Here is a 26,421-nt window from a genome sequence, read left to right as displayed (position 1 = left end):
AGATAGATAGATAGATAGATAGATAGATAGATAGATAGATAGATAGATAGATATGAAAGGCGCTATATGATAGATAGATAGATAGATAGATAGATAGATAGATAGATAGATAGATAGATAGATAGATAGATAGATATGAAAGGCGCTATATGATAGATAGATAGATAGATAGATAGATAGATAGATAGATAGATATGAAAGGCGCTATATGATAGATAGATAGATAGATAGATAGATAGATAGATAGATAGATAGATAGATAGATAGATAGATAGATAGATATGAAAGGCGCTATATGATAGATAGATAGATAGATAGATAGATAGATAGATAGATATGAAAGGCGCTATATGATAGATAGATAGATAGATAGATAGATAGATAGATAGATAGATAGATGTGAAAGGTGCTATATAACTGATAGATAGATAGATAGATAGATAGATAGATAGATAGATAGATATGAAAGGCGCTATATGATAGATAGATAGATAGATAGATAGATAGATAGATAGATAGATAGATAGATAGATAGATAGATGTGAAAGGCGCTATATAACTGATAGATAGATAGATAGATAGATATGAAAGGCGCTATATGATAGATAGATAGATAGATAGATAGATAGATAGATAGATAGATAGATAGATAGATAGATAGATAGATAGATAACAGATAGACAGCTAATCCCTGTGAAGTCAGTAAGTCCCAATATGCCACTTGCGGGGGGGGGGGGGGGTGCGTGACTTGTTCCTACGGTGGCCAGACGTCCCGTCCAGGATTGCCGCCCAATCCCCCCAAACCCTGTTGTCGTCCATCGTGACCCTGAACTGGACTACCAGTAGCCTTTCTGCAGTTCATTTTGCCAATTGGGGGATTCCTGCCCATTACTCCCCCCCCACTCCCCCCGTCCGTTGGCACACGTGGTGCTGCCCCTATAAATTTTGTGCATTTTGCCGGTTTCTAAAACAGACACGCAAGCCTTGTAGTGGAAAGGCCGCCCTGCCGCTCGACTCGATTCTCTCCCGTTTCTAAAAGTCTTCACGTGATTTCAGCTTATATAGCGCCTCCCCCAACCCCCCCGCGAAGCGCTCGTTTGGCACCCCACTACTGTACTTCTGAAAGTCTGGAAATCCCAGCGCTGATCCCCTCGACGTCTCCGGCAGGCGCCTTTCCACCTTTCTGGTGCAGTGGAGGGGGGGCTAGGGATGGGGGGTGGAGGGGGGTGTTTGGGTTTAATGGGCTGGCTGGGGTGCTCAGTAAATCCCCTCCAAATGACACGCTTGCCGTCTTCTTTCTCGTCAACAGGAGTTTATCCGGAGCACAACAAGCGGCCGAAGGTTCCTCTAATTTACGGGCGCTGATCCTGTTTGCGATCTTGTCCTTCGCTGGACGGAGCCTGTGACTAATGTCCCGACTCGCCCGCCAGTTTACCTGTCCTGTCATTACGCGGGTGTCCGTCAGCCTAGAGGGCGGCGCCCAGTTTCGAGGCCCCGCCTCTCTCTCATTGTCTGCCCTCAAATAGATCAGTGGGACGCTCGGTCATTTACATAGTCAGCGCGAGCACGTGGAGAGGGCGCCTCACCGAGGGTGTGCTGTTGTCCCGCGACGGCACGGCTTGTGAGTCTTCACCTTGGACTTCGTGGCCTCCCGGTGTGTTTTCAGTGGCCCTGAACTGTTCGAAAGTTGGAGTTTATGCCAAAATCGCGAACGCGAGCCACAGGTAGCGCCCCGCACCTGACTGCACTCTCGAGAAAGTTGAGAAACTCCGGCGGGCGCTCTTCGGATGTCTCGAGCGGCGTTGTGAGCATGCGCCCCACGTAGCGCTGCTCCAAATTCAAACCTGGGGACCTCCCCGAGCCTCCTTCACGCGACGAGTTAGACTGGGCCGCAAAGGGCAAGTCCAGTATGGTGGACAGGGGCCCCTTGCTGACCTCCGCGATCATCTTTTACTTGTCCATCGGAGCGGCGATTTTCCAGGTGCTGGAGGAGCCCAACTGGCAGAGAGCGGTGGACGACTACAAGCTGAAAAAGTCCCAGATCATCAAGGACATCCCGTGTCTGACCCAGAAGGACCTGGAGAGGATCCTCGAGGTAAGAAACGGAACGAGAGAGCCGGCTTGGCCAGGGGGGGCAGTGGATCAGAGGGCGGCGATTTAAACAAACAAGCCAGAAGTTTAGCTGAAGTCCAACGGCAACGTGAAGTGGGCAGGCAGAAGTCGAGTTGAATGAAATGGCAGACGTGTGCGAAGCCCCGCGGTCGTTTTCCAAACTTTATTGCTTTTAAAATCGGTTGGGTTAAAACCGAAGCCTAAACGATGGAGGATTTGAAACCGAATCCAAGCCGAACCTGTCCGTATATGGTTAGCAGGACTGGCTTAAAAACGTTTAATAATGCGCATGAGCAATGAAAGGACAAATGTCAACACACAGTCAATTAACGGGGGCAGGGGGGGTCAAACCGACTTAAGTGAGACAACCGGAACCCCCGAGTCAGGAGCTGAGTTGGGCACCGAAACGGATTTTCCAACGTATTCTCGTGTTGAACTGGCCAGGGGGTCTGCACCCGCGTAACAGCACCGGGGCAAAGTGCGCCTCGTCCAGTGTCTGGGTGGCTTATTCCTCCTGCACTTTATTTAATTCGAAGGCTTTTCGGATTTGTCTCTTTAGCCCTTACACTTTGAACCCGTGTTTGCGTCCGGGCGCTGCTCGGTTTAAGACGTCAGCTGCCTTTTCTTGTGCCCCGCTTTGGTGTTTATTTGGCATGGCGCTAACAGCCGCCCGCCCGCGTGTTTATCCGCCTTTGTAATTGAGTGTTTGCGCTGCAGTTTACTTTCACACGCCGAGGAAGGTGTGGACCGAGAAAGAGTGCCAAGAAAACGGCGCTGGGTTTTAAACGAGAAGACCCTGTGTGTGTGTGTGTGTGTGTGCGCACGCGCAGCTTTGTGACTGGGAGCCGAAGGCGCGCCGTGTTGGAAACGCAGTGGCGTATAGCGCCTTTCACATGCAGCGAGCAGAATCCCGTGGCTCATGGCGTGCGGCGTCTTATTCATACAGCGAAAAGCAGCCCGACTCTTAATTCTAGTAAAAGGCGCTATACAACAGACGGGACAAAAAAAACGCTAAAGGCACTTGATGTATAGCGCCTTATTGACACAGCGAGCGGATGATGTATAGCGCCGTACATGCAATGAGCAGCAGCCCAGTTCTCTTTACTACCATAGTATAGAATTATGTATATAGCGCCCTTTTCGTACGGTGGACAGCATCTCCTTATTAGTATATATGACATGGAGGCTGTATAGCGCCTTGCACATACGGTCAGCAGCACCCGAGGACATTTGCTAATGGATTGTAGAATTAACGGCTTGGAATGGATGGTTTATAGCGTCTTTAACACCCACTGAACAGCAGCCCAATTCACTTTATTACTATATTATGGACATGATCAAATATAGCGCCTTTTTCATGCAGCCATCACTACCTCGGCGCAGCACTAATAATTTATGAAATGATGTATAGCGCCTTGCACAGTCCTTGATGGCAGCCCTTTTCTTTACTAGTAAATTGTGCATTGGACGATATATAGCGCCTTACACCAACTGAACAGCAGCACACTTCTTTTCTATTACGTCATTGATACACAGAGCAGCAGGCCAGCTTTATACTAATGATGATATATAGCGCCTTATTCGTACAGAGAACGGCGTCCTCGCCCTCACGTTACTAGCATATAGGAAAAAGCTGCTGTATAGCGCCTTACATTGAAGATGAAGTGACTCGAGTGAAGAGGACTGAGCTGGCAACCTTTGGCAAGTGGGTCACAAGCGCCCTATGGTCACCTGACGGGCTTTTGGTTTTCTGTAGTTCCCCTTGAAGATGCCACAGTATTGTGGACTGAGCACGTGACCTTGGACCTTTCCGTCCCAAAGCCTTTGTATGAAGCCAGACACCCAAAAGCTTACTGGTGCTGGGGGTGAGCTGGGACTGGTGCGCTTTACTGCCCGTTGCCCCCCAAAACTTATTAAATATGGAAATTGAAGTACTGTGGAAAAAGCCTAATATGTGTTTTATATAGCGCCTTTCACTTGTGGAGAGCATCCCAAGGCACTTTACAACTTCAGAGTCCTCAATTGCTCCCCACATTTCCTAAACGCGCTTGTCCAGAGCAGGGGAAGCATCGGGGCAAAGCAGGGACAACCCCAGGGGATTTACATAGTTACAAGTTAAGTGACCTGCTCAGGGTCACTCCGTGTTTAGATGGCGGACACAAACTGAGTCGACAGCCTTGTGGATTAGGGGTGCGCGTGCTTAGACACGACAATACACCCTACCTGTGTGTGGATGGGCACCATCTCGAAGCGGAAGACCCCCCCCCACACACACACACACATACCCCTTATAACTAAACCGGAAATGCCACCCCGGTGATTAAAGTCTGCCCGCTCTGCGGAACGGTGCGCCGAGGGGGCTGCGTTATGGGCGATGGGCTTAAATGGCCGATTTTCACCGTCTACATTCCACAATCCATATCCGCCCGGCTGATTTGTCCCAGTGGACGAGAGTCCCCTATAATGGACTGCTGTCCTGTCCTCGCGTGATTTGCGTCCTGCTTCGGCCCTGCTAAACCGGACACGCGCACGCGCACTTCACTCATCTGAGCGCAGTTACAAAGCCGACGTACAGAAGAGCCGCGCTTAATAAGTAAACAGCGCCGGGGTCATCGCTGCGCCTCGCCGCTTTTCCAGTTTTTCAGGAATGCCGCGCTTTCCTCCAGGCGGATCTCCGCGGGATCTTTTCACGCCTCGGCTCCCACAGCCAAATTTCCATTCGACTCTCGCCATTTAAAAGTTGCGCATCGATTCAGCTCAATGCGATGCGCGTGCAGGAGAGAGCGGGCGCGCTGAAAATGTCCAGCTGTGAGCTAGCCGGCCTGACCCGCGCGCCCCCGTCTCGGCGAGGTGCGGGGTCCCGTGTATTCCTCGCTGATCCCGCACCAAACCCCCCCTTTCTCGACGGCTCGCCCTTTTCTTTCTAACTGAAACTCGTCGCCCGTCGGGCGCGCCCAGCACTCTCACCGCTAAAGCGCTCGTTTGCGCAAAACTTACAAATAAAGAAAAGAAAAACGTGCAGTCACGCGTTCTGCCCGCGAGCACCGCAACCTGACGCAACGCCCGGGCGGCTCGCGATACCTACAATTCGGGACGAGCCGCTCCGAGACGGGCCTAATGGAAAGGCAGAGGAGCAGGGGGTCGACGAGCGACCGGTAGAAGGTGCCATTCCCAAATCGTGAGGTCCCGTGGTGACACATCTCCGCTGGCGGAGTGTCTCGGATTTGGGGACCGCGGGAGGGGTGGGTGGGTGTGTGTGTTCTACGCGTTTCACTTTCAAAATGAGAGCAGCTTTTTCTAGCTCGTCTATGGCACAGGTCTGTGCAGAGCCCTCTAATGCCCGAGGCTGGCAATCCTTTGGATGACATAGCAGCAGCACAACAAGAATGGAATGGACGACTGCAAGTGGAAACGATGCCCTGGAATGTCCACCTTAAATGTAAACTTCGCCCTTTCACTTTTAGATCTTTTGCAGTGTGCCCGCCACTTATCAGACAGGTGGGGTGCAGAATGGCAGCGCATGGCAGCCAGCATACAAGTTGCACTTTTATCTGCTTGGCTGCACTGGCGTTGGCACGCAGGTATAACTGGGAGTGCGCCATGACTCCACAGGCTTTGGACTTCACACCCTGGGGTTGGGCATTCCAATCCCACTGCTGACACCAATGTGTGACCAAGAAGAGCAGGTCACGTCACCTGCCTGTGCTCCAGTTGGGGGGGGTTAAACAAAAGAAATGGAGCTAATTGGGTGTTGTCAGCCACATAAGTAGTAGTGATGATGATGTCGAATAACACATGCATTACTCCTCCGCGCCAACAACACAGCAGGTGGAGTGCCACACATTGATGGGTGGAGTGCCAGAACATTCTAGGCGTCCATGCGCTTCACTTCCTGGGTATTTCCAGCTGTTCGGCTGACACTGTTGCGCCATCAATGGGGGGTTTCATCCATAGGCGTAGCCCGAAGAGGTGGGCTTAGAATGTGATGCCATCCCTGAAGTCTGTTTCACAACAGTTCCAACAAGTTGATTGTGACTCCTCAGAAATGAATTCCTGTGCTAATCCCCCCGCTGACACTCGTAACTGTCTGATTAGCTCTTGTTTCTTTGATATGATGGGGCACCAAAGGGCAGCTGCCAGCCACCTTGACATATGAGGATTTGTGGCAGCGTTTCATTTACCTGTTTGCCTTCCGTGCCACCCCACTGTCATGTATGTCCTGTACATCAATGAAGCGGGGCTTGTGGCTTGGCATGTGAAGTTTATTGTGCCACGTGGTTTGAGGCACTGGATTGACTAACTTTGGACCAGGTGACACTTCGGCTTGTCTCGGGTATATAGTGCCTTGAATATAAAATGTGTTTTTTGTGAACACCATTACTGCTGGTATGCAGGCAACGTGGCAGAGCGGGTACAGCTTTGGACTTGAGACTCTGAGGCTGGGGGGTTCCAGTTCTTCATCTGACGTATGTGGTGTGACCCCCCTGAGCAGGTCACGTCACCTGCCTGAGCTCCGCTTGGCTCTGTTAACAGAAGAAAGAGCCACCTGTCAGTCACTTCTGATAAAGGTACCTGTTAAATTCTAAGTGACAATATCACGAGGCCAGTACAGATACGGCGGTAAGCGGGCAAGGTGTGCATGCATGGCACCCGTGAACTGCACTCTTGGTTGGCGCTGAGCAGTTTTGGGGTCTTTTACAACTGACTCAGGTGCTGAAGTTTCCATTTGGGGGTCTCCCACAGTCGCCATGTCTGTTATGATGCAGACGTGTTCTTTCCTAACTGATTTTGCCCAATATAGCGTCTTTCGTGTGAAGTACCCTCTCACATAGCGTGCTGGGGCACACCCTCCGTGACCTGCAGCCTTCCTCGTGATGCCCAGCTCGGTTCCTTATCTGCTCCTGGTTATCTTGACTTTGTTTTATCTCATTACCCTGCCCACATGCCCGCCCTCGTGGTGTTTTCTGCTGTTCGTCTCGTTTGCTTAGTGGCAGCGCCGTTCAACGGTAAACCTCAAGGCTGCCAGTTCAAGTCTTGCCATGGACCAAGTGACCTTGAAGAAATACGGGCATGTAGCAAGGCATCTAAGGGTACCTGCCATGGTACGCCTATTTTGGGGACCCCACCACTCCTGTCTGTGGGGGTCAGGAACCACCCACCATCTCATTATGGCAGGAAGTGGCCCTGGATACGCTATGCAAGGCGCTATACAACATCACATCGCCATGCATTTGGAGTGACGATTCTGGGATGGTACCAGCGCTAGGCCAAACTATTAAGGGGGCATGTGACATAATGGGGGGGGGGGGAAGCTTGATCTGGGTAAATGCACCCCTGGAGTGAGTCTTGAAAGGCGCTATATAGAACAAGAAGGTCCCAGTGGGATTCTGAACAAGTGTGTGCAGTGTCTCCATTATGAGATGCCCTCAAAAAAGGCGCTATATAACACCACCACGTCTCTAGTTTGTAGGCTCCCCATAAGACCCTGAGGGATGACGTTTGTTGGCAGGGACTTGCTGATTCTGTGGGTAGTGCCAGTGAGAGGCAGTGTGTGGTGTCATGTGCTTGTGGGGTCCAGGGATGTCCACGTGGTCTTGTGAGGCACTAGATGTCCATGATGGCCTGATCAGTTGACAGTCCAAAGGGGGTCTTCTGGCATTTGAGGCCATCAGCTGCCTCCCCAGCTCTGCCCGTCATTTCTAAACGTCGAGTCTCCTCTGGGGGGTCCGCCTTCTTGTGAAATGCTGATTGTTTGTTTTTGTGATGTTGCAAGGCGCTATATTAAAATGACAGTGAATTCGTGTAGAAGTAGTGATTAACCCCCCAGCCCCCCCCCTTATTTTTGCTCTTCCATGCCCACTTGGCATCTCCTCTTCTTGGACTGCTGGCCACTGCACCTTGCTTGAGTGGTCACTTGTATAAAATTGGATTATTTTCCTGGTAGGGAGGCATGGTACTATATAAGAGACTACACTTTATTTATATAGCGCCTTTTCTGTGGGCCTCTGTATTCCCCCCCCCCCTTGATGTTCCAATATCAGCCCCTGACTGTTGGTCACCTCACCTCACTTAAGTTGGTGGGTTTCTTTAATACAAACATAAAGGGGGGCACAGAATTTGGAGATTTTGCAAAGACTTTGAAAAGCGGCAGTGCCCACCATTTGCCCACTTGGCCTTGTTATTCGAGAACCCGGCCCCTCCAATTGTGTATAGGTCCCCCCACCCACCTGTGGTTTTTGTTTTATTGTGCACAAGAGACTCTTTTTTGGGGGTCTTTGGATTTTACTTTGGAAATGTGGTTGGCACTGGGGGGCTGAGGGTCCTCATCCTGGCACTGCAGTGGTCTGTTTGATTTAATTCAGGTTTGTTTTTTGTCTCACCCATGGGGGAGGGGTGTGTGTGTGGGGGGCGGTAACAGTGGTCTTTTATCTGGCCGGCCCCCCTTCCCAGCAGGTGTCATTGTGGATTTATTTCACTCGACTAGCAGATGAAGTGCTGGCAGACCCCCAAACCGCACGGCCCCCCCCCAAGCCTATAGCAGGCCCAGCCGAGCACAAACTTCAGGCGCCCTGCCCCCACCCCAGCAGCTCCTGAGGTCAAAAGGTGGTGGGCGTGGCCTGTGGAGTTGGCGAGCGCCACCCCGCCACCGCGGCAGCAGCTGTTGACCGCAGCCTCTCTGCATCTCAATGGGACTCACAGCGAGGTCACCGTGGGGAAGGCTTTGGTGTCGGACCCTCACAAAGGGAGCATTGTGGCTGCGGGTGAATGGGTGGGTGGCGCCATCTCACAGCTGCCCGCTTTTGATTGACGATGTGAGGAGATCATGTGTCGATGGTGGTCTGGGGGTGCCACCCCTCCGAGCTGATTGAGTGGGCCGGGGCCATGGGTGTTGGCTGTGTTTTGAACTGCATGGGATGTTGGCATTCACAAGTGCCTGTGGGGCATTTAATGGGCAGCTGCTGGTACTGGAGGCACCTGACACATGGGCTTGGGCCTTGCCACAGATGGTGTGAACTGCTGTACCCCCGGGCCGGTCCTGCTGTCACTTTAGACTGGTCAGACTTTTATATAGCGCCTTTCTCAGCTGACTTCCTTGTACATGTCAAAGAGTGGGATTGTGGGCACATGAAATGACCCCCATACTGGAATTTGAGTTCATCACCACTGCTGTTTTAGGGCAGGAGGAGCTTGAAACAAAATGATGATTGGCGCATGGGACCCAAAATCAGCTCCGCTATCAAGACTGATAGGGCACCCCCTGTGGCGGGTCGTGGCACTGCACTCACTTAACTGACACTTTGCTATCGAGCCGTCATTTAAATATTGTCAGGGTGACGGGCTGACTTGGAGATGGCAGCCATTTGTCTGGTGCATCGGTCCAATCAGTAAAGGGCAGGTGGGCGGGCAGTGCCAGGGGCTCAAAGAGCAACAACACACACCCCATGTTGTGACTGCAGGCCTTCTGGGAGTCGACCTTTGTGTCCCCAGCTGGGTGGCTCTCCGAGGGGCTGGCAGTCACCTGCAGTCACGTGTCCAACTACAGCCTGGCACGTCCGAATGAAGACTCCCACCTACCAGCAGCCCACTTCTGTCTTGAGTGTAATGAGCATTTCAGGGCTGTGAAAGTGCTGACTGGCACTCCTGCCCACTCCGGTTAGTATTTAACTTTTCAATGCCAACTGCCCCTTCTCTTTATGACACCTTGGCTCTTCCAAGGGTATGACCAGTTATTCATTGACAGCAGGCATGATCAGCCTGCCAGTTGCACAAATGAGGGTGCTCACCACCAGTCACTGCAGTCCCACAATGCCCAATCAGTGGGAATGGAAGTGGGCATCTAGGTTGGCACTTTGAACATTTCCCTTCTGGTGGAAACCTCCACTTCACACCACCCTGCAGGGAGGCCATTTAAGGTCAATGCCACCCTTTCCAAGTCGCTCTCGCAGTACAAATCCCACTTTGAGCTGTTCAGATGGGGGTCCCAGTTCAGACACCCCAGTGTGGGCACAGCTCATAGTGTTGCATATGCAGGGCTCCTCTCTCCTTAATCTTCTATATATTTTGATTTTGATCAATCCCATTAGATGGACATGGGTGGGGCACACAGTGTTTGAGTCCCTAGCTGGGTGGAAGGTGGCAGTGCCTCGGAGTGGGGGGCAGTAGAATGAGCCTGGCACTGTGGGCATGTTCAGTGTTTATATGGCTTATTCATATTCTTCAATCAGATGGCACACAGCAGCTCGGGCTTGTGTGCCCCTTTTCTGGGCACTGTTGGGGGAGGGCAATCAATGGCCAGAAGTGAAAGACGCCCACTTATGTGTCTGATTAGTGGTTGGCGTGATGTTTGGCCTGACTGCGGGTGCTGCCAAGCCATTCTCTGCCACCCATGTGGACTTTGCCCTTGTTTACCACCTGTCGATGGGTCAAAAGTTTAACTCGGATTGACCTGCCTGCCTGCCTCCGTGTTGTGGTGTGTGATGGGGCAGGAAATGGAAGAGGAAGAAGAGGAGGAGGAAGAGGAAGAAGAATTTAATTATGAATAGAGAAAGCCAGGTGATGTAACGGCTGTCATAAAAATAGGGGGGGGGGTGACTTGACGAGCTGGGCTTTAGACTCCCAACTCCCGCATGCCTGTATCGTGCCAATGCTGAGAGGACCCTTTGTCAAGGCGCTATATATGAATACAAAGCTACAGTCCGTTTGTTTCCGTGTCTCATTTACTAGGCGGCAGGCATGACCCACTTAAGGAGTCCAAATCAACCCACCCTCATACCTCGGCCAGTAAGCCACCCTGCCCACCGCAGACATGGGGGGGTCTCAATGCAGCTGATGGACATCAATAACACGAACTGCCCCCAAGTCTCTGCGCCTGTCCGTCTGAAGCCATCGCCGCTAAGTCGGCGTGTCGTCTTTGAGCGGCACTCCAGAACGCGCATGCGCACGCGTACTCCTTCAGTGGATCCTAACGGCTCTTTAAACGGTTGCTCGGTTTAAGCAGAGGGTCTTCAAAACCTCCGTCGACACCCTGCCGCTTCCTGAAGTAAACCGCAGCGCCCCCAAAACGGCGAGCGAGCGAGCAAGCGTCCCGGGACCAGCAGCGTCGGGGGCGCGCATATCCGGTCTGAAGGTCTTGCATCGTGCCCGCGCTGCTTGCACAAACCTCCACGCGGTCTGGGACGAGCCCCCCGGGTTGACTCGCAGCAGGGCTTCTCCGGCGAGAGTCGGGGACTGTCGCATGGCGTGGGGTTTAATTTGACATCCGAGCAGGACCTAGCTAAAGAGATGGCGGGCTGCCATTTTTAATGCCGTCGAATTTCTAGTGAACTTTAAAGGGGTCACAATATGAAGTACAAGTGACATCACACACACACACACACGAGTCTGTGTTCAAACAGAAGGCACGGCGACCTAGACCGGCCACAGCCTTGTTCACCCCGCTTGTCTGTCTATCATATCGCGCCTTTCACCTCCATGTTGATTATATCACGACTTCTGTCTGTCTGTCTGTCTCTTGTTATCTGCAACACCAGAGAGATCTGCTGAAAGTTGGGGGTCCCGGCCAGGAATGACCCCAGGTAGTTAAATGAAGAGGCAGGGACAACAGCAAAGTCCAAGGATGACGTCTGCCCACAGGCCCTGCGCTCTTCACTAGCTGCTGGTGAGGTAGTGACGTCCCGTCTCCTCAAGGGCGCCCTCCTCCAGTCCAGGGGTGGCACCGGAAGGTCATGAAGGCTGAGCGTTGCCCTTTAGTCTTCACCCACATCATGTCTCCCTGAAAAGACCGTTTGACGTCTACATTGCCGTATATTATATAGCGCCTTTCCTGTCCACACAGACCGGGGAAGGGGTTAGGATTTGAACCTGGGACACTGAAGCCAACAGGCTGTGGTGACCATTCGTCTTCGTCTTGCTGCCATTTGCCAGCGGTGGTCCACTGCCGAATGGCCGTGGAGGGGAGCAGGACTTTCATCTCCCTGACGTCAGCTTTGTGTCACATTCTGTGGGAGGAGTTTGAGAAGGGGCGGGGCACAAGACGGAGGGAGGCGGAGCTGCAGAGATGAGGTCCCTTTAGGGCGCCTTCTGGTTGGCACCGGGGTTTGATTTCTCTCTGTTAGTTGCTGGCTACCAAAATGCTAGGAGTGTCAGCAGGACGTCCCTAAAATTCAGATTCCGAGTTCCAGGCTTCTGCTTCAACATCATCCAGCGCACGTGCTGTGGGATTGTGGAGATGAACCTGAAACCTCCAGTCTGATGTAAGCTTTAGAAAAGCCAGAATCGTCCCATGTCACTCGAGCCGTCCTGCCCCTCAGTGGACATTCAGACGGGACACCGTCCTGGTGGTCCAGTGATGTGTCTGAGGTCAAATATATTGAGATGGCGCCCCCCCATCGGGGTGAGGAAGTGCATGGCTGCATCTCTGAATGATGGGCTGGATAACTGGCTGATTTCATGCTGGTGTCCCATCCCTGGCATCCTAATGGCTTTGATAAGCAGAAGGAGGGCGGGTGTCACTTGGTGCTCGCCATCTTATCTGCCCGCTGCAGTAATGGACGACCATCCTACTGGCTTTGTGGTTTTTGGCCTACAGGATATAAATAAGACATAATAGGCTGGCTGCTTCATAGAAAAAGACTAAATATATTAGTCGAACTGTGGCAGCTTGTGCCACGGGGACCTGAGGTGGCACTGATGAACTGAAGTGATGGACACATGGCCTGGCTGGTTAATTGGAGGAGGTCCTGGTCACTGGCTCCTTGGGGGGGGATTAAGTCATTTAGCCACGATAGGCTGACCCCAAACCTGGCATTGGCTACATTGTTACTTTGTCACCCCCATGCCCTCCTTAGTGTCTCAGATGCCTCATTGCCATTTTACTCTGGTGTTGGGTCTACGGCATGCCATGCTGCCACAGTGCCGGCTATTTTAGGACTGGCACATTTGGGGGTCTAAGTTGTGTTGTGTCTTTTTTGTGTTTTATTTATAGCACCTTTCCACAGATGCCCACCCCATGGCACTACATTGATTCATTGCTGCATCTTTGTCACACAGGGTAGTGGAGACCACCTTAGCTCAGTTTTGCCTTTATAAAGCGCCTTTTCACACTGGCACTAGACTGGAATTGCACATTTCTTTCAGTGATGTTGCTTTGTGAGCACTGGGATGTGAGGTGGCACCTGCTCAGGATGCCAACAGGGAAAAACTAAGTCTTGTGCTTTATAACCCAGCACCTTCGGCACTAGCGGGTCATGTGGCATGCACCAGAACTTCACATCTAATGAAACAAATGCCAGGGTGGCACAGTGCTTAGGGCTGCAGCACCAGGGATGTGGGGTTTCATTTCCAGCCCAATTGGCACCTTTTTTTAAAACTGGTGACCCAGTATGAATGGCTGGACATTTTCTGGAAAACTGGGAATATCATCAGCTTTAATGGAAGAAACAGTTTTATATAGTGCCTTTCACTGCCATTACAGAATATAGTTGTGGGCACCAGGAGATGATGTGACTCACAGGACTTTAATAAAGTCCCTTTCCTTATTGTGCAGCATAACCTTGGCATGACAGTGAAGGGTACAGTGGGATGCAGGCACATGACAGTGATGGACTTCGATTTGGGGCATCGCTTAAATTTGTCTAACTGTAATGGGCATTGTCTCACTGAGCATCACTTTGTCACCAGTTTGTGACACCAGACCTCCTAATGTCAACTTCTGGGTGTAGGCTGCCTAAATTTGAGGACAATGACGTCCCTGTCACTATGTAGCTGACCTCTTTCTGACTCGTGTTCTGTCACTCCGTCCATTCTTTTATTTTCATTTTAAGGTCTATGAGTGGCCAGAGCCTAACCTGGCAGCACTTGATTCAAGGCAGGACCCAGCAAGGCTTCAAATAAAACCCTGCAAGATTTGACTTCTTGGGTGGCACAGTGGTTACCACAGCCCCTGCCTTTTCTGCTGTGTTTGTGTCGGTGTTGTCACACATCCTGAGGACCTGGAGATCCGGTTGATGGGTGGCACTGATTCGGTTCCTGCCTTGCACCTGCCACTGTCACCTCACCATGAGCCCGAGGTGGACAGAGCAGGTACATGTGGCACACGGATTGGACTTCTTTGCCATGCTTTCCATCTTCTTTTATCTCCTCTAATATGGAGTGCATTAAGTAGTTAGGCCTGTGATCTCGTATTATTATATAGCGCCTTTCACAACAACAATAAATGTGTATAATGCCCAAGAAAAGCCACTGGGCAGCTGACCCATTGAGACTCACATGAGGTGGCATGTGTCAGTGATCAGTAGCTTGCTTGTTTGTGCCCACCTACATGAGGGTCAGGGTTGGATTCTGCTGGCAGTGCCCCAATTCATGGCGTCCCGCAGGCTCACCTCTCGCCCTTGTGACCGCCGCGTGACTCTTGACTGTGACGGAGGTGGCCGCCTGTTTACAGGCTCCCTGAGACGCCGCGTCTCATCTCCTAGGGACACTAAATTAGCCGGCTGTGGCGTTTGTACCTCGGCCTCTTCAGGAGGTTTTACAAAAACAGCAATTAGGTCGCCGAGTTGGAATGCGTTCCGCTGTCTGTGCCAACACGGCGACGGCCAGAGTGTGAGGGCAGCGCAAGGTCACCGCCTGTAGGCACCAGGGAAGCCCCTGTGCTTCTCTATATAGTGCCTTTCACTTGGGGAAGTCGCACCAGCAGCTACTTGGTTTTTGATGCTTGGACCCCACAGCGGGTAGGCTTTGCCCTCTTCAGACCACGGTGTCACGGTGTCTACATGGTGACATCTGAAATAAAGAAAGAAGTTGTCTTTAGCTGCCCTTGTGCCAGTTTGTGAACTTTTAATCAAAGTGGGCATGTGCCCCCTGGGCTTCTCCTGTACTGGCCTGGCAGTACACATTTCTCCCTTACTGGCTCCAAAATCCAGACTGGGGATGTCGCCAGAGCTGGGGGGCACATTGTGGGTGTCTTGTCTTGAATTGTGGTCTCACTTTATGTATGTGCCCACCATCTGAGCGCCTGACACAAATGTCCTAGAGGGACCTAAATATAGCGCCTTTCATATAAAGCACTTTCTCATCAATGTTCTCAAGTAACAAAAAGAAGAGAGCTGCTGTTGGCATATGTAATGAAAAGCTGGCAGAAGTGTGGCACTGGGTGAATAAGGGGCAAGGATAAAGCAAAAATGGAGGAGTGTTGCTGATTAATTTTTATAGCGCCTTTTAAATCACGAGTCTCCATGTACCTCATTGTTGAAGGAATTGCATACAAGTGGGCATTTGTGCCACTCGCTGGCATCATGCCAGTTGCTTCTCATTGTCCCTGTTGGGGGTGAATGGGATAGTCTGGTGCCCCCTATAGGCCTGTTATGGTGGGGATAGGCGTGGGCTCTCTTATCAGTCTGTACTGGCCAGGAAACGTGATAAGTGTTGGTTTACGACCCCCGACTGCCCTCCCAATGCCCGTAAAGGTAATCCAGTGAGCCTCACGGACGGGAGCTGATTGGCATCAACAGAAAATGCGACATGAGGGCCACAAGTGCGGTCTTTGAACTGCCATCGTGCGCGGCGAGCCCCCCAACACACACACACACACACACACACACTCTGCACGACTTCATCATTAACAGACTGGACACGCGCTGCTGAATTCGCTCGCGTGGCTCCATAGCTGCGGTCTTTCATTTCATTTCTCAGGAGTTTCGGTTCCTCTCACTTGGTGGTCCTAAGAGCCCGCCAACTCAGGTGGTCTCTAACTGTCCACCTGACACCGTCCTAACATTACCTCCAACTTGGGGGGAGGGGGACTAGTGGGGAAAAAAAAGACCAGCTGTCACCGTCTGCGCATGCTTCGGCTTGGGTTATGCGCGTGCACAACATAGCTGTTGCGCGCGCATTGGCCGGATCTTCGCTTCACGGTTTTAAAACTTTAGTTTGGGTATATTTCTCATATTTTATATAAATCATCATCATCATCAAATATAACGGGTCAATTTAAATCTTTTGTTAGATTAAAAGTAATTCTCTGACAGGCGGACGAGCTGATTGGGTGGGTTTCTGAAGACCCTTTTAAGACTTTTCCTCTTTTACTGAAGCGCGTTAGTTCCGTTTTCACCAGTTTGGGCTGACGCTCTCTTCTCCATTTGGTACCCCCCACCCCCTTCTAGTCCCCCCCTTGTGCCCGGCAGTCTGAGGTGGCGGTGAGCGCTTGTAATGAACGAACGTGCTGCTCCGAGGAGTCCAATCCGAAGAGACGTTTTGGCGTCCCCGTCGTTACATTTACTTGATTTGACTGACGCCTTTATCCAAAGTGACTTACATCTTTATGGTACAAATTCACTTCCTCGATCTTTACGGGCAAATCGTACAAAAAAAAAAAGACGGCAACGCTCCGGGAATGCGAATCATTCATTTGGACCAGAAGGCACGGCGCCAATCCGGGAAGCTCCGTTTTATATAGCGCCTTTCAATTCGAGCATTTCAAATAAGGCAGAAGGAAACTTCAATAAGCCGTTCGGTTGATTTGGCCCAAAGAACGCGAAGCTATGCCATGCTGGATATCATGCTGTGTGTCGCGCTGTGTGCCGTCGCTCCGGCCAAGGTTGACACTGAGCGCGTGCGCGCATCCCTGCATTGGAACAACGGGATAAAATGTGGGGGTGCGTGTGAGAGACGTCGGGATTCAGTCTTAAGTCCATCTGCGCTCAACGGTAACTTTCATTAAATGGGGGGAATGGCAATCTCGAATCATCTCCTCACACAGACCCCCCCCCGGGCTACGCCTATGGCGTCAGACGGACGGGCGCAGTAGCGCTGTGGCTTAAAACGAAACGTCACGTCTTAGCGTTAAGCTGATTAGGAAATGGCCTGGCATTGTTCGCGGGGCTCGGTGTTGATTGCGTGTCTTTAAAGCGGAATTAGCGCCCCAACAGCCCCACCCTCACGAGTCCAGGCGGCGCGCTGATGTCACCAGGCCGCTTCTGATTGGGTCGCGCTGCTTTGGTCTGACTGTCACGCGCTTTCACTTCAGACTTTCTTATAAATCCATGCGCGCGAACGACTAAGGCTGCCTACAGTCCTCCCCTTTAACAGTAGCGTGTCCCGTAGACCGGAGCTGGTGGGGCTGACGCTCGTGTCGGTGCGGCCCCTGCCGTCTGTCCCCGTCTCTCTCTCTCTCTCTCTCTCTCTCTGGCCTCAGTTCTCCTCCCGGTTGTCTTCGTTTTCTCCTCCATGCATCGTTCTGCCGCCCACATCCTGGACGGGATAGACCCCCAGACCTCCACTGAACGTCTCTTACAAATTTGAAGGCCCATGAAATTGAACTTTGCTGCGCCTTTCCTTGCCCACGTCACTCTCCACGCAAGGACTTTCAGGACTGGTCGTCAAAAGCCCACTGCCTTTCAAATCCTAAATGGCTGCCGTGTTGCGTGGATGAAGGTGCATTGGGGTGAGTTTTGGGGGGCTTAGATACAGAGCATCCGGAAAGTATTCACAGCGCATCACTTTTTCCACATTTTATTATGTCACAGCCTTATTCCAAAATGGATTCAATTCATTTTTTTCCTCAGAATTCTACACACAACACCCCATAATGACAACGTGAAAAAAGTTCACTTGAGGTTTTTGCAAATTTATTAAAAATAACAAAACTGAGAAATCCCATGTCCATAAGTATTCACAGCCTTTGCTCAATACTTTGTCGATGCCCCTTTGGCAGCAATTACGGCCTCAAGTCTTGTTGAATATGATGCCACAAGCTTGGCACACCTATCCTTGGCCAGTTTGGCCCATTCCTCTTTGCAGCACCTCTCAAGCTCCATCAGGTTGGATGGGAAGCGTCGGTGCACAGCCATTTTAAGATCTCTCCAGAGATGTTCAATCAGATTCAGGTCTGGCTCTGGCTGGGCCACTCAAGGACATTCACAGAGTTGTCCTGAAGCCACTCCTTTGATATCTTGGCTGTGTGCTTAGGGTCGTTGTCCTGCTGAAAGATGAACCGTTGCCCCAGTCTGAGGTCAAGAGCGCTCTGGAGCAGGTTTTCATCCAGGATGTCTCTGTCCATTGCTGCAGTCATCTTTCCCTTTATCCTGACTAGTCTCCCAGTCACACAGCATGATGCTGCCACCACCATGCTTCACTGTAGGGATGGTATTGGCCTGGTGATGAGCGGTGCCTGGTTTCCTCCAAACGTGACGCCTGGCATTCACACCAAAGAGTTCAATCTTTGTCTCATCAGACCAGAGAATTTTCTTTCTCATGGTCTGAGAGTCCTTCAGGTGCCTTTTGGTAAACTCCAGGCAGGCTGCCATGTGCCTTTTACTAAGGAGTGGCTTCCGTCTGGCCACTCTACCATACAGGCCTGATTGGTGGATTGCTGCAGAGATGGTTGTCCTCCTGGAATGTTCTCCTCTCTCCACAGAGGACCTCTGGAGCTCTGACAGAGTGACCATCGGGTTCTTGGTCACCTCCCTGACTAAGGCCCTTCTCCCCTGATCGCTCAGTTTAGATGGCCGGCCAGCTCTAGGAAGAGTCCTGGTGGTTTCGAACTTCTTCCACTTATGGATGATGGAGGCCACTGTGCTCATTGGGACCTTCAAAGCAGCAGAAATGTTTCTGTAACCTTCCCCAGATTTGAGACAATCCTGTCTCGGAGGTCTACAGACAATTCCTTTGACTTCATGCTTGGTTTGTGCTCTGACATGAACTGTCAACTGTGGGACCTTCTATAGACAGGTGTGTGCCTTTCCAAATCCTGTCCAGTCAACTGAATTTACCACAGGTGGACTCCAATGAACTGCAGAAACATCTCAAGGATGATCAGGGGAAACAGGAGGCACCTGAGCTCAATTCTGAGCTTCATGGCAAAGGCTGTGAATACTTATGGACATGTGGTGTCTCAGTTGTTTTATTTTTAATAAAATTCAAAATTCAAAATTTTTTTCACGTTGTCATTATGAGGTGTTGTGTGTAGAATTCTGAGGAAAAAAATGAATTGAATCCATTTTGGAATAAGGCTGTAACATAACAAAATGTGGAAAAAGTGATGAAGCGCTGGGAATACTTTATGGATGCTCTGTATTTCTGGAGGAGGAGGATTTGACAAAATATTGCAGGAGTCTGTGGGGTGACCTGCAGCTGAAGGTCAGTATGGGTGTTGGAACAAACGAGAGGAGACCATTCAGTCTGCTTGTCACTGTCCGAATGTCTTGTCCTGATCCCCCTTAAAGGTGGTCGTCCTATTAAAGGTGGTCATTCTAGTTTCCCAGTAAGGCTTTCCCACTGTAGATGTTCTCATTTAGCGCAGCTCTGCTCATTTGTGAGACCATGTGTGGTGTAGCCCAGCATCTTGGACACTTGAGAGGAGACATGGTGAATGTTCTCAGGTGGGACAACCTGCACAAGTCACCGTAGACGTGACCTCGGAGTTGTTTGCGTCCTTTGTCCCTCCGTATGTAACCCCAGATGTTTCTGTTCTCCTTCTTCCAGGTGGTGTCTGAGGCTGCTGGTCAGGGGGTCACCATCACTGGAAACCACACGTTCAACAACTGGAACTGGACCAATGCGGTCATTTTTGCTGCTACAGTGATCACCACGATAGGTGAGTGTCTCCAGAAAAGTGGCCAGCCACCAGCACAAGTGGCACCTCGGGCAGACTGGCACAGTGGTTAAGGCGTTGGACCTCAAACGAGATGTTGTGGGTTCAGATCCCACTACTGACACCAAAACTTTAACTAAATTCTAATTAGTAATACTAATCCTCCAGCTGCCCCAGCTTGTTTGACCCACCTGACCCATTTCTCATTTCCCTCCTTCTCTAACCCTATAAGGTAGGACTTTGTGTAGTCCATGTTTGGTTGTTAGGGTTTGGTAAGGAAGTGGTGAAATTTCCAAGGCACGACCTGCTGATGATGATCATTGTTTGGTATGAAGACAGTGCCACAGGTGAGACCACCAGTTCTGGCACTGAGACACTTCTGATCAGAACCAGCCATTCAGCCCAACAAATTCACCGACCGTCTTCACAGAGATTCTCCAAAGTAACCCAAGTTGAGATCTGAGGGTCCCTAATGTCCACCACACTACTTGGTCATTTACTGCACATGTATGTGGTATATAGAGCTGCATGACAAGTGCGCCCCCTAGCTGCAGGTGCAGGTGATGCCCACTGAAACCTCCCGGCATCCCTTATCCTTTAGATATCAACGCCCAATGACCATTTAGACAATTAGTGTGCCACCCACCAACCCACCTCTCTTTGTCAGTGTGGTGTGATTCATCATAGACTGGGCACAAATGGACAGTCCTCCAGCTCCTTCTTCTCCAGCCCAAGTTTGCTCTTTTTAGTTCAACTCCCTTTTTGTTTTTTTGTAGCACACCTCCTAATCCCATACCCACACACCCATCCACATAACCTGCTCATCCAGGACAGGGTGGCAGGGCAGCTGGAGCCTTCCTGTCTCTTCTTCAGCTGCTTTTAGGGGTGGATCACTTGGCCTTCAGTAGTCCAGCGTCTCTGGTTGTTAGATTTAGTTAGGTGTGCCAGAGGGGGACCACCTGCTGATGGTGGTCTCTGTCAGATGGTTAGGGGCCGTGGCATGAGACATTCTCTATTATGGCATTGGTGACATATTGCCTCTCTGACCAACATGCAACAAGATTTGAACTGAACTCTGCATGGCATAGCATGACTGCTGCTAATAGACAGGCAGATGGTTAGATAGGAAAGGCGCTATATAATACTAAATGAAGTTCTGCATTTTAACCCTTTCTTGCTTACCATGCGACTGGTGACATTGTATATGTTGGCCAGACACAAGTAAGGACTTCACGGTTCTCTGCACTTGGGACCTTCTTGCTGCTATTAATGGACCAGATAGAAAAGGCGCCATATAGCAGAAGCGAGGAAAATATTAATAGCACTATTTAACAGACTGGCACTCCTAGATAGTATGATATAGCGCCTTCCCTGTTTATCCAAGTGACGTTCTGTATTTGATTCTGTTCTTGTGGTGACGTGTCACATGCTGCTTGGTCGTGCCAGTGAGAAGTTTACTGAACCATCAACTGCTGCTGCATTGGCAGTCTAGACCTGCATGGTGAGTGCACCCCCAAGCTGTAAGTGTAAAATGAAGGCCTTTTAGTCGGGTAGTGGGCACCACTTGACCATCTCCCCCACTCTTTGTCACCCCACAGGCTATGGGAACATCGCCCCTAAGACGTCCCCAGGCCAGGTCTTCTGCATTTTCTACGGGCTCTTTGGTGTGCCACTCTGCCTCACATGGATTAGCGCTCTGGGCAAGTTCTTTGGTGGAAGGGCGAAGTACCTGGGCCAGTTCCTCACCAAGCGGGGTATCGCCCTGGTAAGTGGTCCGCTCCGCTCTTCTTTTGATGTCCTGTTAATCAGGCAGACCGCTGGACCTTTTGGCCACTGATGTGCTCCTCAGGTCTCTTTTGGAAACCATCACTGGTTGGGTCTTCTGTTCCTCAATAGCACCTTTTGGCATTGGTTTGGCTGCATAGTTAATTTTTTTATTAATATTAAAATAAAATTCACCCCACCTGCAGACTTGTTGGGTGTCCCTGTCCCTCCTTCCATTTTAATAATTCCTGCCCACCTGTGGTGGGAGGTAGCGTCTCCTCGCCCACCCTATTTCTGGTAACTCAGGTTGGTGAGGTCGGCCATTTCCTAAGTTAGCCAGAACATGGAGCGTGGCCAGGACAGGCCACCTCAGCCAATGGGAGGCTCTGGAGGTGCTGACCAATGGGCCTGGCATTTCCTGGCTCTGCCTGGTGTGATTGGCATCGATGCCAAGTTGACGCTCCTTTCCATTAAGTGACTTTGGCTCTTGATGTGTTTACTCAGCCCTGTTTCATTCACGAGGTGACGTTGCTGTTGCCCACCTGGTGACGGTTTTTGGACCCTCACTTTCGTGGTTTGCCGCCCTTGTGTGTGTAGCTTCTTGATTTGCTTTTTTGATGTTGGACCTCAGCCTTTCTCCTCCTTCTCTTCTTCATTGCACAGAGGAAGGCCCAGATCACCTGCACTGCGGTCTTCATCATCTGGGGAGTGCTTATCCACCTGGTGCTCCCACCCCTGGTGTTCATGAAGACTGAGAACTGGTCGTACGTTGAGGGGCTCTACTACTCCTTCATCACCATCGCCACCATCGGCTTTGGAGATCTGGTTGCTGGTAAGTTCATCTTGTCTCGATTCCGCCAGTTCAGAAAGCTCAGAATGGCCTGACGTGATGCAAGTTGAGACGTAAAATGCAGGCCTGGTGCCCCCCCAAATAATCATCCGCAGGATGAGCAGAGAAGAAACTGAGAAGTTGAAAACTGAATCAGTGGTGTGTTCTCTCTCTGCAGGCGTCAATCCAGACATCGAGTACCACGTCCTGTACCGATACTTCGTGGAGCTTTGGATCTACTTGGGCTTGGCATGGCTGTCCCTCTTCATCAACTGGAAGGTCAGCATGTTTGTGGAAGTTCACAAAGCTCTGAAGAAACGGAGAAAGCGGCGCAAGGAATCTCTGGAGGGCAGTCCACACCATCAACGCAAGAAACCGGCCCTGCACTTGGCCACCTCCGAGGACGTCAACATCTTCACCTTCCTTTCCAGGAAGGAGGAGGGCTACAATGACCTGATCAAGCAGATCGGCTCTGAGGCCCTGAAGAACGGCGGCCCGGTGGGCAGAAGTGCCAGCTCCAGTAGTAAGATCTTACGGTTCGACCACTCTCCCAGGCACAGCCGCAACCTGAGTCGGCGAGACGTGACCATCTTCTCTCCGAACTTCACGTTCGACGACTCGGCATCCATGAATGGTGTGGAGAACCAGGAGCAACTTCTCCATCCGCTTCATGAAACCGAAGACCTGGAGCTCAAGGACAGGAACTTCGAGAACCAGTTGGACAAAAGCCACAACGACGAAGGCCGGTGGGATGGCAACAATTACCAGCCCCTCATTTTCCAGAACAACAACATCGCCTTCATCGATGAAGACAACCTCTTGGAGGAACAGCGGAAAGGCAAGCTGTCGCTTGAAGACAACGAGATCGAGCTGCACGAGGTGGCTGTGTCCGAGTCGGAGGGCTCCTCTGTCTTCACCATCGACAGCTCGGAGCGCTCCCTGTCCTACGAGCGCTTGGTGGAGGAATTCGCCAAGGACGGTAGGCCACGTCTTCTGCCTGCCACGTGACTCTGCCACCTCCCTGCTCCTGATCACTTTGGAAGGCTTTGGATTTTGCACATCTGGTCAGTGGAGACCTAAAGGACATCACATGTGATTTGGGGCTGCAGTCTGGGACTCCATGCTGTACTGCTGGGGCAGACGTCACACCGGCCGAGCGATGGAGAGACCCTTTGATCTGTGGTCCTGCCACACGTTTTTATTTCCTGAAGGCACAACGCCTGCCTTGAACTTCACGAAAACGATTTCTGTCCAAAGACGAGACGCTAGTCACCTGGACTACAACGGTTTTAGCAACTTGAGGTTTGAAAAGAGGGTCTTGGCTGATGAGGTCATCTGCTGGCAGACTGCCCCCACCCCGGGCTCTCTCTGACCTCCGGCCCCCCGAGTCCTCGCCTGCTAACGGTTGTGCTGCTTTTAGATTCTCTCTCTCTCTCTCTCGGTTTTTAAAATGGCTGCACTTTGGTGCCGGAGGGGGCGCTCCGGTGGTCCCGACCCAGAAGTCTGATGTTTCCCAGTGAGACCTTTGGCTCTGCACCGATGCCAAGTCTCCGCTCATCTCCTAAATGTACCCCTCGCCCTTGTGGGGGTTTTGCTCTCATAGCTGCGTTTGTTGCCACCCTGCCAACGTGTTGAGATCTGCCAGTGGTGCCCCACCTGTCGGATTTTCACGTTTTACGCCCCGAGCCTTCTGACTGCAGGAAGCTGCCGAGTTACAAGCTGCGACAGGAATGGCGAGGGCCGCCTAATTCAACGACCCAGCCCCCCCCTGTGTGTGTGGTGGTCCGGGTGGGCTCATTCAGTCACCGTGTGAGGAAACTTCCGGAAGAATCCTGGGGCTTGCAGCGTTCCTAGGGAATCTGGGCACTGCTGGTCTGGGGGTCCATCATTAGGTGTGGGGGTGTTTGTCGTTAGATAGGGGACTAGGAGGGTTTGGGGGTCTTTATTAAAGGCCTGTTTCTGGCCGGGGAGTTGAAGGGTTAGGGTGTCTTTACTTAGGGACCCTTATGGCAGACATGGGGGGCTTATGAACACTTTTTAAATAGTCCACGGTTTTCATTCCCGCTCTCAACTCCGCTAACTTGTGCTTTAATGTTAAAGAACTTGGGGGGTCCGCAGCTGTGGCTCTTCTAAGTGGTTGGATGGTCTGTAACTGGGGGCTTAGGCTGGCAGCTGGGTGAAGAACTTCCTTAAAGTTTGGGACCCTCCGATGAGGGCACATTCAGCGTCCAGTGCCATGAAGGCTTTTGGGGGAGCAAAGATAACAAACTTGGAGGTCTTCCACACAAAAGGGGGGGGGGAGCTTAGAAAGAAGTATGCAAGCCCCCCTTAAATGGGGAGCATTACTGAGTATTGTTGGGCTTTCTGTTATCAGGAAGACCTTTAGATGTGAAGCCTCTAATGGGGGCTCTTAAAAGGGTCTGGAGCGGGGGGGTCTTTTTAGGGGTCTCCAGCCTGCCATTCTCGTCGTACTTGGTGGGGTTATTAGTGCCTCCTTTATCAGTTAAAGACCATCCAACTGAAGGGCTGGCACAAGGGTACTATGGGGGGGGGGGGTAAAAGTGTGGGACCCTCTACTGAGGGGGGTGTCCAGTATGGTGACTTGCAAAGGTTTTTTTGGTGGGGGTCTCTCATTGAGGGTCCTTTTATATGTAAAAAAAGAAACCTGAATGTGTTTTTTAAAAAGCTCCACAAGGGGACCTTCGAGTTTTCAAGTGTTCATTTTTTTTGTATGGGGGGGGGGATTATAAAGATTTGGGGGTCTCTTCTAGGGTCCCATTAAAACAACTGAGTTTCTAGCAGGTGAGCTTTGGAAGAGACGCGAGTGACCTCTGAAAACCAGACGTCTCAGTTGGGGTCTTTTTTTGAAGGCTTGAGGGTCTGGAATGGGGGGGGGGGGGGGCTCTGATGTAGGGACCCTTCTGATAGGTTTGAGGGGCCAACACCGTGTGGTTTATCTGACTGAAGAGCTGGGGGTCTCTAAAAATAACGATGGCTACTGCTCACCAGGCTTAGGCTGGCACAAGGGTACTATGGGGGGAGGTGGGGTGGGGGGCTTCAGGGAAAGTCCTGGAGTCTCTAATGTGGGTTTGTGGGCGGGGGGGGCTCCCATTATAATGGGATGAATAAGGGAGCACTGGCTAAGATCTGAATGATTGATGCACAATGTGGGAGGGTTTGGGGGTCTCTGGCCGCAGTGGCGTTCTGGTGGGCGTTTTTCTCGCTTATTCACAAGCAGATTAGAATGAAAGTCGAGCGTCTCTGTCACCGTTGGGGTCTCTTGGAAAGTGACCTTTACACCTTTACATTCCGCTGTCTGCCCCCCTAGTTCAGTAAGTGGGACATCTCCGTCGCCATTGTGGTCTCGCACTCGGCTGAGACTCGGCTGGCGTCTCCCCCCCTCAGCTATTTTACTCTCCTGCTGTCGGCCCCCCAGACCCCTGCTTTCTCTTAATGTTTAGGAGGGCGCTTTATTGCTGCCCCACAGCTTAGTGGACCACCACTTGGGCTTGCACCTCCGAACCCGACTTGAGGAGCGGTGGACCCTCACTTTTACTTTAGGGGTGACCTCCCACGACGGTTCAAGGGCTTGAGGATTAAGTGCCTGCCTTGGAGACCCTCGCTGAGTTTAAGGTGGGGGGGGGGGGGTTCCGTCTGTCCCTATGAGCGTCGACTTGGGGACGTCAGGCAGGGCCCCATTTTTTAATGTCTAATGAGAGAGCAATTTTAAAGTGTCAGTTGGTCGACGCCCGCCTGTTTTCTTACTCGACAAATTGATTTTCCGGTTGATCCGCATGCTCTCCTCCGCCGTCGCCCGATTCTGGAATGAAGCCGCTCTTTTATTTATCGCTGGATGTCGGCATTTTTGTATATTTGGACCGATTTTTATTTTATATATTTTTTTTTTTTTGTATATAATTTATTGCAATGTTCTAATAAAATTGTCTTTTCTATGAAGCTTGTTCTTGTGGTCTCATTTCCCCCAGTGGTGGGCAGGTACCCGCTCTTTCTCTCTCGGTGGTCTTACCGTCTTATTTTTGTCCCGTTGCTGTTGAGCTCTTCTGTGCATTGGGAGTCCTGAGCTGCCGCCGAGGACATCCTTGTCACCTCTTGCTCTGGTTGGGCCACG

General features: G+C 51.2%; 1 protein-coding gene across 1 annotated transcript; it reads left to right on the top strand.

Moving 5' to 3' along the window:
* The first annotated feature begins 1,528 nt into the window (after nucleotides 1-1,528).
* kcnk5a (potassium channel, subfamily K, member 5a) lies at nucleotides 1,529-24,956 on the top strand. The gene is made up of 5 exons (XM_028796323.2): nucleotides 1,529-2,095; nucleotides 19,591-19,702; nucleotides 21,298-21,464; nucleotides 22,127-22,295; nucleotides 22,471-24,956. The coding sequence occupies exons 1-5, from the start codon at nucleotides 1,910-1,912 to the stop codon at nucleotides 23,298-23,300; spliced, it is 1,464 nt and encodes a 487-aa protein (XP_028652156.1). The 5' UTR covers nucleotides 1,529-1,909; the 3' UTR covers nucleotides 23,301-24,956.
* The last annotated feature ends 1,465 nt before the right edge of the window (nucleotides 24,957-26,421 follow it).

This window comes from Erpetoichthys calabaricus, chromosome 3, assembly GCF_900747795.2.
Source record: "Erpetoichthys calabaricus chromosome 3, fErpCal1.3, whole genome shotgun sequence".
NCBI classification, from domain to species: Eukaryota; Metazoa; Chordata; class Cladistia; order Polypteriformes; family Polypteridae; genus Erpetoichthys; species Erpetoichthys calabaricus.
The sequence above is the reverse complement of the archived record's forward strand: the minus strand, read 5'-3'. Positions and strand labels throughout refer to the sequence as shown.